The sequence below is a fragment of the Ruditapes philippinarum genome, unplaced genomic scaffold, assembly GCF_026571515.1.
Source record: "Ruditapes philippinarum isolate M1 unplaced genomic scaffold, ASM2657151v2 ctg596_1_1_1_1, whole genome shotgun sequence".
Classification (NCBI taxonomy): Eukaryota; Metazoa; Mollusca; class Bivalvia; order Venerida; family Veneridae; genus Ruditapes; species Ruditapes philippinarum.
In genome coordinates, this window is record NW_026852247.1 from 8,264 (window position 1) to 26,662 (window position 18,399).

The 18,399-nt window shown below is 31.9% G+C and overlaps 2 protein-coding genes across 2 annotated transcripts; one reads left to right on the forward strand and one right to left on the reverse strand.

Moving 5' to 3' along the window:
- Positions 1-8,186: 8,186 nt before the first annotated feature.
- LOC132753916 (N66 matrix protein-like) lies at positions 8,187-11,645 on the reverse strand (the record flags this gene model as incomplete). The annotated part of the gene is made up of 3 exons (XM_060744471.1): positions 11,351-11,645; positions 8,605-8,749; positions 8,187-8,193 (listed from the first exon to the last, which is right to left on the reverse strand). Coding segments are annotated over exons 1-3 (447 nt in total), but the record flags the coding sequence as incomplete, so codon positions are not given.
- Positions 11,646-13,139: 1,494 nt separating this feature from the next.
- Positions 13,140-17,958, forward strand: LOC132753908 (hepatocyte growth factor-like protein). The gene is made up of 6 exons (XM_060744463.1): positions 13,140-14,214; positions 14,648-14,761; positions 15,061-15,147; positions 16,055-16,166; positions 16,642-16,832; positions 17,442-17,958. The coding sequence occupies exons 1-6, from the start codon at positions 14,151-14,153 to the stop codon at positions 17,819-17,821; spliced, it is 948 nt and encodes a 315-aa protein (XP_060600446.1). The 5' UTR covers positions 13,140-14,150; the 3' UTR covers positions 17,822-17,958.
- Positions 17,959-18,399: the final 441 nt, after the last annotated feature.

The following is an 18,399-nucleotide window of genomic DNA, read 5'->3' on the forward strand; positions in this document are numbered from 1 at the left end:
GGAAAAAATGGTCGATCAAGGTTTTATCTTTAAGGTTCTTTGGACGGGGGTTATTACCGTGTTCATAAAAAGTTTTACTCAAAAATGTTGCGTAAAAATAAAAGGGAATTTAAAATTGTTTGTAAAAAACTATTTTTTATATCACCCCAAAAAAATAAGAGAATTATTTTTCCCCAGTGCTTTATGGACATGTTGATTTGGGTTGGTTTCCAAAGTCCCTTGTGTGATTTTTATAAATTACATTTTTATACCCTTTTTGAAAAAAAAAAACCCCAAAAACAAAAAAAAAAAAAGAAAAAAAAAAGGGAAACAAAAATATTTAATTACAGTAGGGGTCATTTTACGGTAAGATTGTAAAGTGTCGTTTGCAAATATGTAAAAACTGGGCTTTCCTATGCTTCACTTCACCCAATATTGTACTTTTAAAACATTTTCCCGAATTGTTATTGAAAATAAAACATGGATTCTTGGGGTTATGCTGCTTTAACGGATAATCATAACAAATTATGGTTTAATGAATGAAATTTTAAGGGAAAATTTAATGATTTTCAATATTCTCAATACCTATGTTTTTCGGGGGCCATTCCAGCACGGTAGTTGCAATTTTACTGAAATTATCCGATTTAGTTCTGAATCAAACCTCAATTTTCATTCAGTTTTTTTACCCTGATTATCATCCATTCCGGCCTTTTCTTTCAACAATTTTAACGATGCCATATTTTCAGAGACCAAAACTGAGTATTGCCCAATAATTATTATAAAACCCAAGGGCAAAATTAAATTTTGGGTTTTTTTTTATAAAAGCAGGGGAAAGTATTTCAAAAAACTTTTAAGGTTTACTCACCCTTCACCCTTTAACCCAAAAAAAATTGTCTTTAATTAATTTTACCCTTTTTTCTTTTTTTTTCCCTTAAGTTTAAAAAAAATGATTTCCAAAATAAATAATATTTTTCCTTATTCTATTGACATTAAATTTTATTCCCGATTTTATTTTAAATTTTATCAAACCCCTAATGTTTTCTATAACAATTTTTATTGATTAAAGGAAAAAATTTCTTGGGAAAAAAAAAACTTGACAAATTTGGGAAAAAAAAATAAAAAATCGGAAAACTAAAAGGGATTAAATTGGTTTTTAAATTTTCTTTTAAAATAGTTATTTTACGTCGCAAGGGCCAAATATATTTAAATGTCCCGTTTTGAACCAGATGAAATTAAATTTGTAAAACTTCATAAAATTTCCTTGAAATTCTCTTTCTTTTACGGTACTTTGAAAATTACGATTGGAGCAAAATGTCTGTCAAGGGTTAAAGGTTTCCCAATAAAAAAGTTTATCAGCCGGCAGCGTGTCTTTACTTTAAAAAAAATTGAGTTTAACAGCGGAATAATGTCATCATTGCGGAGGAAAAAAAATTACTTTAAGTGCAGTAATTGTCATTTAAATCGAGAAATATGCTTTGAAAAGAAACAAGCATACACAATACATTTATAGGGAAACTTACGGAATTCATAACTTAATTACGTAGGTCACAAAAAAAGGGAATCGGGACAAAGCTTATGTTAACAACACTATGATGATTATACTCTGAAATTACTATGGTTTTATTATCACTAAATAGAAACCCAGGACTTTCCATTTTAAAAAACATAAAATATTACAATTTATTTTTAAGGGGTATTTCTTGATATTTAAAACTTGGGGTTTCCGTTTATTTTAAACCCCTGCCGGGAAAATTTCATTTTGTCATGGGGGTGCCCGATGAGTCGCGGCCTTTTCAATGGCCCTGCTTTGAAATTTACGTTATTTTTGCCGGTTTGAATTTAAGGGGTTTTTAAATTTTTATTTAAAGCTACTGTACGAAAAAAGTTTTTCGGGTGTAAAGGGCATAAAAAAAATTTTTTCCCAATTTGGAAACCAAAATTTGGGCAGGGAAAAATGGGTTTTTAAAAAGGGGGTAAATGCATGGGCTTGGGGGGTTAAAAACCCAATGAAAAAAAGGGGCAAAAACGAATTTGGGGGAAAAAAAGGGAAAAAATATCTTTTGGGCCCCTTTAAGTTGTAGTATATTCTTTAACAATAAAAGAGTATTTGAATGTAAAAAAGTTAATATTGGGCCGGGACGCTTGCATTCATAATCTGTCGAAAAACAAACAAAAATAGTCTTACCAATGTTTCTGTTTCACTGCAACGATATTATTCAGTTTTAGACAACAAATTTGGACAAAAAAGATTAATAAAATAATTTCATATATATAAAATAAGTTCCAATATTTAAAAAAAAACAACAAAATAAAAAACAAAAAAATACACTTGTTTAAAAACAAAACTTTTTAAAAAATTGAGAAAACAAACTATTAAAAAATACATGTATTTCTTTTTAAAAGCCTTTTTATTGTTTATTTCTGGACTTCATAATAAATGGCCTACAAACTTACCCAAACCCCGCCACGGTAAATTTTGGCTTAAATTTGGAATACAGGGTCCTTTAGGTATAAACCATCCAAATGTTGTCAATTTTTTACAATTTCCCTTACCAAGGTGCAAATTAGAGGGTTATAAACTTAAATGATAATTTACAAATTATTTTAATTTTGCTCCAAATTTTACAAAAAACCAACATCTTTAAAAAAAACAACCATATAATGAAGTGAGATTCGAAGGACTATCGGTCTTTATTTGAATTTTAAAAACATTTTCACTTTTTTGAAAAAACTTAACCCCTATAGTAACCTAGTAATTATTATCCCAATAACACGGAAAAAAAAATCCAGTATTAGGGGGACCGTTTTTCAAAGGGCGTTTTTATATTAAAATCTATTTCTCAAAATTTTAAAATCGGTCCAAACTCGGTTACACAGTTGTAGTTGGCTGAATTCAGGGCATTTCCCATGGCATCTGTTTAGGTTCTAAGCTTCAGAAGGGGTGCTAATTCTACAATTTTCCTCACATTGTTCTTTTTTGGGGTGAATACATGTTTCATGGCACAAACATATACCGCCTCTTCGGAGTTAACTCATTTTCGCCGAAGTCCTTGAGGTTTTATTACAGAACCTGTTTTCCAAGTTTACCCAAATTTACAGAAGAAACTGGTTTTGTTGCCTTATTTCATGGCAATCCGGTTCTAAACTCGGGGTTTTATGAAAGGTCCCATGGACCAAAAATTTTTAAGTTTCCCATATTGTATTGGGGGTCCAAGATCCATAAATTACAACATTATCGCGTAATTCTTTGAAAGAAAATAATTTCCCCAATAGAAATTCCATTTTTCTTAAATCGTACACCACCCAATTCCTCAATGCGTTGGGTAGATTTTGCTTTTTCCAAAACTTCCAAAAACGCTTTCGAAGTTACCAGCAATCGGAATCTTGTTAGAATCGGTCTCTGAAAAGTATTGCCTGCAATTAGTAAAGCAATGGCAGTTTTTCTCCGTCCAATATTCAACAAACGTATATAGTATTGGTTGGGGGGACTTAATAATGTTCATTTTAAATGTGTCTAAAAGTATTCTTGCAGTAAGGTTTGTGGGTCGTTATTTGAGTCCGAAACCTCTAAACCATATTTTTTTCCTACATCACCATGGATACAAAATCCTTTTGGTTTTACTTTGTTTTAACCGGTCCATATGTCATATTAAAAAACTAGTCCCTTTTGGCGTAGTATACGCGTTGCAGAAGCGATGAGCTTTCCGCATCTCAATACCATCTGGATCAAGTGCTCTCATTATTTCCATGACGTCGTCCCCTTGACGTACATGTTTAATCCAGCATTAAACCTACGTCCACAATTGTTACGGTATCCTCTGCATTGTCCAAACTTGTTTGTATTTCTCTGTTTATAACATCAGGACACAGTCTCCAAAAGGATTATATATTCCATTATGCCGTTTTTAAATTTAAGCGTTTAAAAATTCTGTTATCTGTACTAAATGACGTCGTAATGCCATACCGTATCAGAAAGTTCTCTATTATCAGCAGAGTTTTGTTTGTTATAGATGTTGAGGGTAGGTATCTTGGCACGGTAAGCTTTGTTAATGCCGAACAGTATGATGATGAAGATACAGATCAACATCAAGGTTTTCATCCTCGTTACCTTTGTCCAGTAGTTGTGTCTGAAATAAGAGTTTTATCTTTTATCTTAATCTTTATACATTCATAGTATATAAAAAATGGGTAAATCTCTTAGCTCCGTCTTTTAAAGATTGATAGGTGCGAAAAAAAAAAACATTTAAAATGCTAGTAGGATATTTTGTTCTAACTAGTCCTATATCTATGTTTGTTTCTTAAGTGTTCTTTTTCTAAATTGTTAAAGATATAAACAAACAATTAGATTGCATTATTGGGTGCTCGATCCAACAATTATTAAGTTAATTTGACTTGTGTTAAATGGGAACAAAGCCACTTGCCGTTCTTTATGAAATTGGTCAACACTATCTAAGTACTTCAGAGAAATACCGATTCTGTGTTAGCTCAATAAAATGCTGAATTGCGATACATGTTTAATACTGTGCACCATGCCATTTTAAGACGTAAAACTTGTATTCCCTGTCTACTTGTTAAACAGTTATTTGTTTGTTACTCATGGACATATTTTGTGATAAGGACAAACAATGTATAAGCACTAATGTAATGAACATATTTATAACATAGCAGAATGCACAAAACACACAAAGTCACACTTGTGGAATTAAAAATCTGATATATTACCACTATGCGATTATATCAAATAACATTAAATTCCCTCCTTAACCATGACAAATCTCAATGAAATTATTTAAAACGTTTAAGAAACATACCTGAAACCAAAGTTGCTGCTTACAGCTTCTAAAGCACGTGTAAAAATGGTTAGCCAAAAGTCATAAGACGTAAGTCACAAATCAAAAGTCAAAATTCGAAAGTCAAAAGTAAAACATTCGTAAGTCGAAACTCGAAAGTGACCCTCCAAGGCTTCCATAGTTTGCTTTTGAACCATGTCAAGTAAGATGAAAGTAAGTCATTGGCAATAAAAATGTTTTAACGGAAAAAATTTGTATGATTACATGCTAGTTTACAGTTTCGGTTCAAAGCTGTGGTCAATCATTATTTTTCCGTTAATTCAACATGTTTCCGCTAACGCATATATGAATAGTTCCAATACGCCTTCTTAAAGAAACGTGTTTAGAACTTGTAAAATCATAGATTGGTTATTTCGTTTTTCAAATATAGGAATGACATTGTTTTATAATCATTTTTTTTTCTTTTAAGGCTTTACGTTTCAGTCTGTAGACAGGAGTTTATGTAATACAAGAATCAAATATAAAATATTTTGTACTGTTATAAACAGACTGGGAATAGATGTAGGAATTCTTATTTTATATATAGCGTCACTTAATTGTGAAGAAATGTTTAACCCATTACGCGATATACACGCCTTTTAACGCCTTTTCACCCCCCCCCCCATTTTTGTTGTCTCAAATGGTGAAAAAAATGCCTTATTTAGACCCCCAACACTTGTTCTTGTTTGACAAATGTTGTTAAAAAAAGTGACCACTTTTTCGGCACGGTCCCCAACCAAAAGATACATCAGGGGGTTGCCAGAAGGGGGATGTGCCCCCTTCTGTTTGGGGGTTTGAAGGGGGGCGGAGTCCCCCGTCATCGCCAAGAAAATTTTGGACTTGTGAGAGGCTATAAATGACCCCAGATTAATCATAAGGTAACGTGTAACCAACGCTGAAAAGCATCTGACTCATTCTCAATCCATTGAGAAGTTGCAGCACTTTGAAATCAATTTTGATGGAAAAAAATCAACGCAAAATAGTGATTTTTGGCAATTTTGAGATGTCCTCTCGTTGCCATGGTAACAGAAAATTTAGGCCTGAGCATGTTGTTGTAAGGGCAATGGTCCAGTCGACATTTGTGCCAAGTTTGATAAGTGTTGAAGCAGTTTTTATAGTATTATAGCAATTTGAACTTGTAAAGGGAGACTTTTCAATGAAAACAGCCAGTTTTCACAAAATGCTCATGAAGTAATGGGTTAATGAAAAAAATCTACAAAATAAAAATTTTTCTTCAAATTTGACAGGCCATGTTTAAACATGGAAAAACGCGATTTTGGGTAATTTCAAGTATTTTCATCATTTTCTGTTAACCCATTACGCGATATACACGCCTTTTAACGCCTTTTTCACCCCCCCCCCCATTTTTGTTGTCTCAAATGGTGAAAAAATGCCTTATTTAGGCCCCCAACACTTGTTTTTGTTTGAGAAATGTTGTTAAAAAAGCGACCACTTTTTCGGCGCGGCCCCCCCCCAACCAAAAGATACTTCTGTTTGGGGGGTTTGAAGGGGGCGGAGTCCAATTTTGAGATGTCCCCTCGTTGCAATGGTAACAGAAAATTTAGGCCTGAGCATGTTGTTGTAAGGGCAATGGTCCAGTCAACATTTGTGCCAAGTTTGATAAGTGTTGAAGCAGTTTTTATAGTATTATAGCAATTTGAACTTGTAAAGGGAGACTTTTCAATGAAAACAGCCATTTTTCACAAAATGCTCATAAAGTAATGGGTTAATATAAGTATTTTTATGGTTGAGACTTGTATGAATGCTTTTATGTATTAGATATTTTATTGACGTACACAAAATTGTACATAGTCATAAAACACAGTTTATAATACAATCTCTTTTATAAGATAGTGGAAAAGTATTTTGAAAGGGGAGTCAGTAACTGACAATAACATGTTTATGCTATATAATAGAATGTTTAAACATATATGGTAATATGGCAACATTTTGATAATTACATTTTTTAATCTACAAATTTATTAAGGTGCCATCAATTCTGATACGTGATTAAGAATACTTTTTTTTTTCAATATACATACAATAAATTGTATAACCATTCTTTTAAGAATTATAACAGACTTTTATAGTTTATAAGAGGAGGAACTCCACAGTCCATATTACAGAGATCTATAATATCTACTGTAGATTTACCTCCCTTACTTACATAATTATACACATTTACATGTCAATATAAACAGATCATAATTAATATCTCTAAAATAGAGAAAAACAGAATCCCTAAAGAAAGCCCAACACGGCAAAATTGAAAATGTTGCAGGCTCGGTTTGATTGAGCCTGTTCATGGACGGTACTGGAAAATGCAAGTTACCGTCCACTCCCACTAGCACCGGCTTAAGCAGAATTCAACATTTATCATGAACTCGTAGAAATTTAAATTTTGAAACATCCACAGATGTGTTAATATGGCGGTTATCATGGAACCTTCAATGCGACACGTAAGTGCCATTCCATGAAAAGCGGCAGATGGTCCCAAAGTAAAAAAATGCGTGTGTCCTTAACGAGAAAACAATGGGCGGAACTAAATAAAATGAAATTTTGAAAGGGGGTGTGAGGTAATGAAGCCTGCATATCACAGATTATACGTCAAAAGACAAATTTAAAAAGCAGGCAACATATCCTAAGGGTGATTAGACAGTATTCAAGTAGGAGTACTGGAACCACCCAAATTGAAAAAGGACAAATAGAAGAAACTAAAATACCACATAACATGTAAACACAACAACTATGTCGTGTTGAACGATCTTCAAGGATCGAAAATATAACATCTTTGATTAAATGTACGGGGAGACTTTTACTTTTTAAGACATTTACAAGTAAAACAGCATATTCCAAGCATTGAATGTTATACTTAAAATAATTGTTTTGTACTAATATTTATACCTACAACATAACTGTATGAGTAATTACATTACTGTAGGGTTGTTAATATTAAAATGGAAGAATGTAATCTCATAACTGTACTAAACCCTAACTGGTTGTCTCCTTATAAATGTACTAAAACAATCTATACATACTTACTATATTTTGTCTTTATACATTCTAAAAGTTTGATAACAACCACTGACATCAACTTAAAATCTGCCATAAGAAATTTGTTAATATAATACTGAATTTTGTAAATGTGGCACTATTTCGCATAATAAAAAATGTCTTAAAAAATCATATATCACTCATGGTCAGACCATGGATGAACTAGTCAGTGGTGATTATCAAACAGGAAGATAAAATATTCTAGTTGGTTTAAAAAAACATTTATAACATTTATACAATAAAAGTTCTTTTGCTATTAAAATGTTCATTTTAGACACACATCATCAACTTCAATTTTTTTTAATAAATAATGTGTATCCTCACCCTCCACCTAAAATGAAGCAATTAAAATACATATTTATTGGTACAAAAAATCTTTTCTAACATTAAGTATATCGTAGCAGGATTTTGCAGTATATTTGACAATATCATCATTTGACAAGGGGAAGCAAAGCTTGGCAATATCATTATAAGAATTAAACAAAATACAATTTTCAGCAGCATTTTCAAATATTTTATTGCAAATATCAGTGTACTGGGGGCAATGCAATAATACGTGCATCTCATCTTCGATGTCATTATTACAAATAGGACATACTCTATCGTCAACTATCTGCCGATCTCCAATCTGACTGTTGCAACACCACATCTAAATTTAGCCAATGCTGATCTATGGCGATAAGACATAATTTTATTGACATAGTGCTCCAGTTCAAAATGAAACGTAAATTTCTGATATAACCTTAACTTGTTTCTACCATCACCAGATTTACTAAATATACAATGAGCTGATCTTGCCCATTCATCTATCAATACATCCATTGCATTCTTCACAATTGTATCAACAACTAGATTTTTATTCAGTGGTAATATACAGTCACTAAAATCTACACAACCAAATTTTATAAAGAGGTTATTAATCCTAAAATGCCAGTTGCTACAATATGTACTTGCAAGGTTATAACAGTATTTTGATACTGTTTTGATCCATATTTGACAATTTACACCAAAAGTTACCAACACACATAAACTGGATTCCAACCCATATCACCGGCTACAGAAGAGCTTGGAATATATTTTCCTGTACCTAAGAAAAATCTCATAGCGCGATTTCCCACAGTTTATATACAAGAGAATTTCATAGTCCCCCAAATGGCAGCACCACATGCTATAACTGGCCACACCATTGAGTCATAAAGCTTTTTATATACATGATGAGGCATTCCACCTAAAAGCTTAAATTTGCTATTAAAACACCCAACACTCTACCAGCAGTCTGTGATACAAATTTGGCAGTAATATTATAATTCAAATGTTCAGTAAGAATCAAGCCAAGATAGACATATTTCTCTACAATATCCAATCTAGCATTATCACATAAAAATTGAAAATCTGTTTTACTAGTAGATACTTTTCTAAAATGAACAATATTACTTTTCTTATCATTTATAGTCATCTTATTTTCATTACACCAATTTGATTGGCAGGGGGTCACGTTCATTTGAGGCTAATAATACTATATCATCAGCAAAAAGTAAAATTGACAATTTTTCACCATCTTCTATGTCAATACCCATTCCCAAAGCATTGATTTTGATAGCTAAATCATTGATAAAACAATTAAACAATATTGGAGATAAAATACACCCCTGTCTTAAACCAAGATTCACATTGAACCAATCAGAAAAGTTTTCATTTACTTTCACACAACAAGAAACATTACTATAAATTGACTGTATAGCATTGTACATATTTCCTTTAACACCAATATTGTTAAGTTTTTCAAATAATATAGTTCGAGTGACACAATAGTAAGCCTTTCTGACGGTGTCTTTCCAGATTGATAACAGACATTAAAAAGTATATGCAAAAAAGGAGATGGCAATATCATTCTTGAACACTTCATATGGAATATTGTCAAAAGCTGGAGCTTTGTTTATTTTATTTTTTTTTCAACTGCTTTTATTACTTCTTAAACAAAATGTTATTTTCAAAAGTGCTCTCTGAAGTATCATTATTTGGAGTGTAACAAAAATTTGTACATGAATAATCACTCAAAAGGTTACTAAAAGTACATTTCCAATGATTTAAAACTTTATAAGTATCATTTTCTATAGACCCATCATCTTTTACATACACCATGGGTATATGCTTTTCCAAAAATTATTGGGATCAGATTCAACTAATTGAGGTACATCATGTTGTAATGTAAACCGATATTGACGTTTGCATTTTTGAACAGCTTTATCAAATGTTTTACGTTTATCAAGTATAAAGTTTTAAAAGCTGATTTATTTGCTCTACCACATGCTTTTACCCATTGTTTCTCATAATAACAAACATCATTCCACAAATCTGTAAGGCTATCATTCCACCAAGGTTTATATACCCTTCTACGTTTATTATTCGAGCAACTTACAGACACTGGCTTTTTGTGAGGTATTTTATTATACATTTCATCTTTAGTCAAAGAACACAATGATGTGTAAGCATCATCAATATTTTCTTGTGTTCGGAACCCTTGTTCCAGTGAGCTTACTGTTTCTAAAAGGCTGTTACATACTTCACCAGAAGAAAGGTCTGATGGAATGTTTTTTTACTTGAAATCTGACATTACTTGCACTCGACCGGACCGGACTCAAAGAAGTCAGATTGTGACAAAGACCATTTTCAAAATTATACACCCAGGTTAGTACCGAGTGGTCTGGAACACCTAAATAATCGTGTACATCTGATGTTTGTACGAATTTACGGGACCGTATAACTGTAAAATCACTGTACATATGTAAAGAATTATGGCCCACCAGACAGTAGTCTACAACAGAAAGTCCCTGTTGTCGAATACAAGTAAAATCATTTTTCACACAATTTCTACCATTCATAATAGCAAAATTCACAAAAACTAAAAAATCAACAAGCATTTCACCATAGCTATTACAAGTACAGTCTACTACATTTCGTTCTGGTAAATCATCTATACCTTCAATAAAATCGGACAAATTTCCACATCGACCGTTAAAATCAACAAAAATACAGATTTTACCTTTATTTTGATATTCATAAATACTAGTAAGTAATTTATCAAAGAAACAATTAGCATCAATGTGTCTAGTCGACGATTTAGGGGGTAAATAACACACACAACAGTAAAAACTCGATCAAGACAAATCCATAATGTACCTTCAAAAGAATTATCAACTATTGAAACATGATAAGTCTATAAGTAGTTCTTCTTTAACAAATATTTCTACACCCCAGAACCTGTCCAAGCATTTATGTGAATATCAGTTCTATTATTACCATACCATTTATAACCAGTCATGTCAATAATATCGTTACTTCTCAAATGGGCTTCTGCAATACTCATAATGTCTAAGTCCAGAATACTGATACATGCTTCCCTCAATTAAAATTTTCAGAGATAAAATCATTTTTAAAAGAATTAACGTTCCAAAATGCCATTTTCGATCAACGATGGCCTCTCTGACCAAGACTCTGTCTTTGTCCACCTCTATTTCCTCTGTTACCGCCCCTGTTGTTGCCCCTTCTACCGCACCATGCTCCATTGCCATTTCCTTGATCCTTATAGGAATTACCGTCAATATCGTTACTCGCACCCGCACTCGCGGCACCACCATTTCGAAAACCGGCACTACCCAATGAATTTTTATTTCCTGTGTTACCCAATGACTTATTTCCTGTATAACCAGATTCAAATACTCGTGTGCCCACAACCTTCAGATTAGACCGACCATTGTTTCTAGCTTTAACAAGCATACGCATATTGGTAGACAACTGTCTCTCCTCTTTTGTTTGGTAGCTGTTAAAGTAGACATTTTTATAAAATAATGTCTCTCCAAGTTTGTTTTTTTTTGCTTTCAGAATCTTACTCACAAACTACAATGCCTGGAACATTCTCCCTTGTAGATTCCCTCCTCTCTACATTAACAAATGAAATGTCCGGTATCTGCAATACTTTTTTCACCAAGTCTGACATTCTGTTTGTAATATCTTCAGACAGAAACATTATACGGTAGATTCCACAACACAATATTGCGTGTAGTATTTTTGTTGCTTACCGAAGTTTCTGTAGTTTGCCATCTCTTCCAACCGCTGATTCACTTCTTCAATATCATTTGTTAGTTCAGACTTTAAATCACTTAGCCGGTTTTCCATATCCTTTGTGAATTATTTTTTAATGTGTTGACATACTAATATATATTGACTTATTGTCGAACAATAACTTTCACTACAGAATGCGCTCGAAACCAGATTTTAACAAGACTTGGGATTGTATGATATATAACTGAATATGATTTCCAGTAGAATGATTCTGGTTCTTTCAGGATAAACACTTTGGCATGGCTTTCGTATTTTGTGTAAAGTATCGTTTTTTTGTGTAAAGTATTATTTATATAGATTGAATATGACAATAGAAAAAGTTCATAAGATTATGTTTTCTCTAACATTTGTTATGCTGAAAGCTTAAATTTTATCAAGAAAGTGAATGGGGTATTCATAGTTTTCATGTCTATTTTACAAGATGAAGTATTGCATCAAAGATAGCGTCGGAGCTGAACATCATAAACTATAACAAGCCCGTATCGTCTGATATATTGGACTAGGTCTTAATATAATCAATTTTCAACATCGCTCATTTCGAAGTACAAAATTTAAGTTTGGGTTAATTTTCTTAAAACATTAGTTTGATTTACACACACAGTTAATAAAAACTGCCTATTGTATTTAATATCCCTCAAACCCAGGATTAAAAGGTACTTTGCCTTTTGGACTCTTGATAATATACAAACTTGAAACTAGATAACAATATAAGAACAATATGTTGTATCAGAAACAGGGTACTATTCACAACATATACTAGTAGTACTAGTATTATAAAAGGGAGTATACTATATTAAGTACATTGCAGATAAGCGGTCACTTCTAGTTGGAAATTAAATAGAAAGTTTTATTGCTTATGAACACACCTGCGCAAGTTTCTTAATTCAAAATTTTACCTTTTCATGTTTAAATGTTCAAGTCAGCTTAAGCCGGTGCTAGGAGGCATGGATGGTAGTTTGCACTTGACAGTACCCTCAATCAAACCTAGCCTGCAACATTTTCAATTTTGTCGTGTTGGCTTTCTTTAGGGATTCTTATTTTCTCTATTTTAGATTTAAGATTGTGACAATCATGAATTTTAATTCCATTATTGTCATTATTGTGTTATTTCCTGCGTGCTTTTAATGTTCATTCAAACACTTTTTAATGCATTCAAGTAAAAATAAATCAATAAGCTGCCTGTATGTTACATTGTTTAATCTCTTCTTATTTTACTTTCAGATGAATTGTAGCAACGAAGAATTATGTTTTTGTAAAGTCACTTAAATTGAATACAGAAAACATCATTTTGATGTGTACAAAATGTATTTCTTTCAAGTTTTGAACAGGAATCGAACATTTCATAATGTCATTCATGTGAATGATTCAGTAAAGTTATCACCTCAAGAAATATAGATATTGACATGAGAATTTTTGTGTCAATAAACACATATACCACCCCAGGTTCCATCTAGATATTTGGAAATAAGTAAAATATATATAAGAAAACATTTTTGTCAGCGCCCGAGCTATTGATTTTTTTGGCAACTACTGAATGGCGAAAACATTCAAATGGTGTAACTATTAAAGCAATTATACAAGCAAGTAAAATAAAAACATAATCAGGTTAGCAAACATGTCTAAGGGTTGTTAGTCTTCGACAGTTGCTGAAGTCTTTTTATGACTTTGAGTCTAATAACATAGTGAAAGAACCCGCGCGTTTTAGTGAACACTACAATTGCATTGAAAATTTCACATTATTTGACGAAAGGTGTAAGGAATAAAAGATTCAAAGCATTGTTATTGATTTTATTGTTAATTTATTGCATTAATCAAGAAAGAACACGACGCGTTACTTCTAGAGGTCTTTTATATGAAAGGTTAGGAGCTTGATTTACGGCTGGTTAGATTTTCAAGATGTATTTAAAGCATTTCCAAATGGAATGCCAGAACGATGGATTACTTAGTATGTTTATTTACCTGTTGTAATTTTAATTTGATTTTTTTTATTGTGTATTTAAACTGTATCTACTTTTTAAATATATGATATTTTTATTGTATATATTAATATATTAGTAACTTATAGATGCAATTCGAGGGAATTAATTAAGTATTGTCGAATCTTATTGTAATAGTAACTATAGAAAGATTATCAAGATTTTCAGTGAATTTCTTATCTAAGTTTTGATGTTTCATATGTTTCAGTTATTGTGTGCGGTAATAGCGTTAATGGCATTAAGAGGGACGTGCGGTAATACATTTGTATTTGTTAATGAAACCAAACATAGATTTAATACTTTTTCTTATATTCCATATTTTCTTCTAACACTATGCAGTTGCTTTGCAAAAGACAATGGAACTTTCAACAATACGGGTTTTTTTCTTATTTCTTTCCTTCAGGCTCATCGTTTCGTTTCAACTACACGATCATCTAAATAAAGTGTTAGCAAATGTTATAATAGATCATCATGAAATATTATATTCTTATGAAATACAAATTTTTATTGAAATTTAGTAGAAAAATTTATGTTTTGATATTAAAATTATGTCCTTTCACCTATCTTATTGTGTTATTCCTAACATTAACAGAAGTTACAAATTTTTATTTTATAAATTTTGTAAAAAATGTCGTTAAATTATGCTTCGACTTTTTATGTGTCAACTTACGTAACATATATGTTCAGGCGAATGTTTTGGACCACAACTGAAATTATTATCAGATGATCCGAGACGTACCTGCACGGAGATATTTGCATCCAAAGATAGAATAGAGTATGCATGTGCTTCACTTATAAAAGGTATGTATTGTCATATTAAAACAAAATAACAATAAGTGAAGTGTTTATCTCGAACTTGATATTTAAACCATTTAACCCAGAATATAATGCGTGTATTAAAGAAAGAGACTCTAGCTAATCTATACCAAGTTTTCTTCGAGAAAAAAAAGACGAAAATGACTTTTTTCATACACTTGTTTTATAGTTCATTTATGCATATCTAGAATGTCATTTTATATTTACATACTTATATAATAACAAGAGCTTAAGCATATTCAAGAGTAAAAAGCCTTGTAGGGTTGTATAACTTTCTATTCTAGGCTTTCCTAAAGCTATGATAAAGTACTGCCCAGTTGAGCTTTGTATGAAGAATGGAACATGGTCAAAGCCCTCCATATCATGTGCACGTAGGTATTGTAGAATTGTTTACTGTAATATGTTCTTCTTGTCACAAACGGTTATTTTTAACAATTTAGTAAAATTTCAATTTTAACCAATAATTATTTGATGAGTATTTGATGAAGGAAATGGCTAGGCAATGAACTACTTACATCTCTCCAGAGTGGATAAATGAATAAAATATGTTTTACAAACAAAATTAGTAACAAATTTACAAATTATTTAACATGTCAAATGATGTAAATATTTGACTTGTAAACTAAAACTGCATATATTTTCTCATGAACATATTTAGCTAAGGTTTAGCGATGATTTTGCGCATGTGCCACTAGCTTTATCGGGAATTTACAAAAATCTTTATTTTAATGAAACCACTTTGGTCTGATACAGATACTCATTAAAGTTCTAGTATGATATCCGATTCCTCTTTTTTGACATAAAAATATTTTGTAAGATAAGAATCAAAATTTGGATAATTTATGATAACACATTTTATGAAAAAAAACTCGTTTATTAAATATATATAAAATTTTAGCATCTTACGACATTCCAAGTTCATTGTTCAAACGTATATTTAATAGGACTAGACCTATAATTATTACATGAAATCATTTTGAAAGGTGATGATTATTAATTTTTTGCTCCTGGTATTAATAGACTTACTCCGGAATTATGAATATTTGGAGTTTTCCTAGCTAATTGGTAGGTACAAACAAACTTTTACAGTTACAGCTTCGAAAGTAAGCGATGACTAATCTATTGTGACGGGTAGTGCACCGTGAAGCTATAAGTTTGTTTGTACCTACGGATAAGCTGGGGAAAAGCAACATTTGCCGAGTTCCAGATAACATCTATTACTAATCCTGAAGATGGAGTCAATAAATACGTCATGTCATTATATTTTGTTTAAAAAAGTGTCAGAATGCTACGAGGAGGGTAGATCTCGTGAGTATGTAGGCCACCGGATGTGCACAAGCAGTGGCAGACAATGTCAGCGGTGGGATACCCAAGAACCTCAAAGGCATAGGTTTGTAAAACGTTCAATCCCTTACAGCACATAAGTAATATTAAACATTCGATGGTTTTGTAACATAGAAAATAAAAAAAAATTACGATGCGTGACATATCAAACAATACAGATATTTATTATTTGAAATTCAAGTTGGTTTTGGTGCAATTACAAAAACAAAAACAAAAGCTTTTTAATAATATGAATTATTATATAAAACCTGCTTTAGGGGGCTTTCTTTGAGTCTTTAAGACTTTTTATGGAAATTCCACCGACCTCATTAATAACGATGCAAGGTGCAAAGTTGAGAATTAATTATAATTATCATATCATTGCCTGGAAAAACATCTTTTGTTTTTGCTTAAACACACGTACACTCTTTACTACTTTAACCAAGGTTTGCCTCAAACCTTTGTCATAAACTGACTTTCATAAATAAAATAAGTTTCTCACAAGGTAAATAACTAAATATATTTTGTCTTTTGCTTTTCAGGTTTCGTAAATCTGAAATGTTTCCGGACTACTCCATACAGCTGGCAGATGCGTTTTGTAGGGACCCTGAAGGAGTAAAGGGATTCCCGTGGTGTTTCACTACTGATCCAGACAAGAAGTGGGAAACTTGTAATATTCAGAAATGTTCAAACATAATCATAATGGACGGCTCATGTGGCCCATTACCTGCTGGTAAGGAAACAGAAAATATAAGCAATTTTAATAATTAAGATCAATGTATTGATAAATAGAAAAAAATGAATAATCAATCAGACAATCAATAAATAAATAAAATCAATCAAATAATAAATACGTGTAAATACTCGTACAATAGATAATTAGTTAACATAAAATGTACGTAGTAAGCATGTTTTGATTTTATTATCTTTACTATAATGTATATTGTATAATACTACACTGTGTAATATCTCAGTAGCACTTTAAAGAAAAAGAGGCAGAACAAAATTAAACGTCATTATCTTGTAGTTACTGTGAAACATTTTCTTCTTTCTAAAAATATATAGCTACGCATTTTTTTCTGGCGATTTTAATGCCTGTTAAAACGTTAAAAAATCATACTTGTGAAAAAAAATTCCGTGGCGTCTTTTAGAGGAAGGAAATGCCTTATTTTTTACCAGCAGTAACTGCTGTCTAGATATTTTCATAATTTACATGATCTAGATCGTTTTTATAACTCAATCCTAGCACTAACACACAATGCCATCAATAAATCAATAATTTACAATTATTCACATCAATTTACTTCAATTTAAATAGCTGTTAAAAATCCTCATATTGTAGAACCAGATGACGACAAGGAACATGATATTGATGAGAAGAAGGAAAATAAAGATGAGGAAAATAAGGAGAAGGAGGAGGTTGACAGTAAAGATGAAATGAATGAAGATGATGGTGGTGGAAAAGATTCTTTACCGTTCTGCTCTAGTGGTCATGATTTGTTCCAGATGCAGAAAGATTACAGAATCCGCGGAAAGGTGATAAATGAGAAGCTGCTACGAAGCGTTGTACAATGTGCGACACTGTGCTCGCAGGTGAGGTTATGTCGTGCTCTGACATATCGTTCCAGTAGTAAAACCTGCATCCTTCATGGCGGTAAAGATTTCACGATGATTGAAAATAGAGGATATAAAGCTGGTGTGAAAGCATGTGATAACACATAAAGACTTGTTGGCATGCATGCATATATTTTATTAAGGACCCAATTATATACGAGTTTATTTAGAACCTACTTTCATATTAAGCACCAGAAAAGGTGCATGAAGTGCTGCTTTATATATGCTTTGAAAAGATAAAATATTATTGATGACAATAAAAAAAGAACTTCGTTATATTTTGTCAAAAACTGAAAATACAATGCCATTTAACAATGTCAGTAAACTTTGAGGTAGGTTTATCAGCTTCCATTGAATTGAAAGATTACTGAGTACTATCTCTTCTATACCTTTTAACTAACACTGACGTGGCTAAATATAGTGCGCGTCGGACTAGTAATCTAAAAATTGCTGGTATCAGTTTAAACATATTTTATTGTATATATATGCAAACATAATTTTCACAATTATACAAAAATACATAAATGTATATATACAAAAGGGTTGGGCCAAAATTTATAACACCATTATCGGGGCCCTCTCCTGTCAGGCGCCAGCCCTTGTTTTCGAGAGCAAGAAACTTTAAACTCACATACGGATTCGAGCTTCAACCGAATCGAACTAAAATAAATTCGTGTAAACAATAC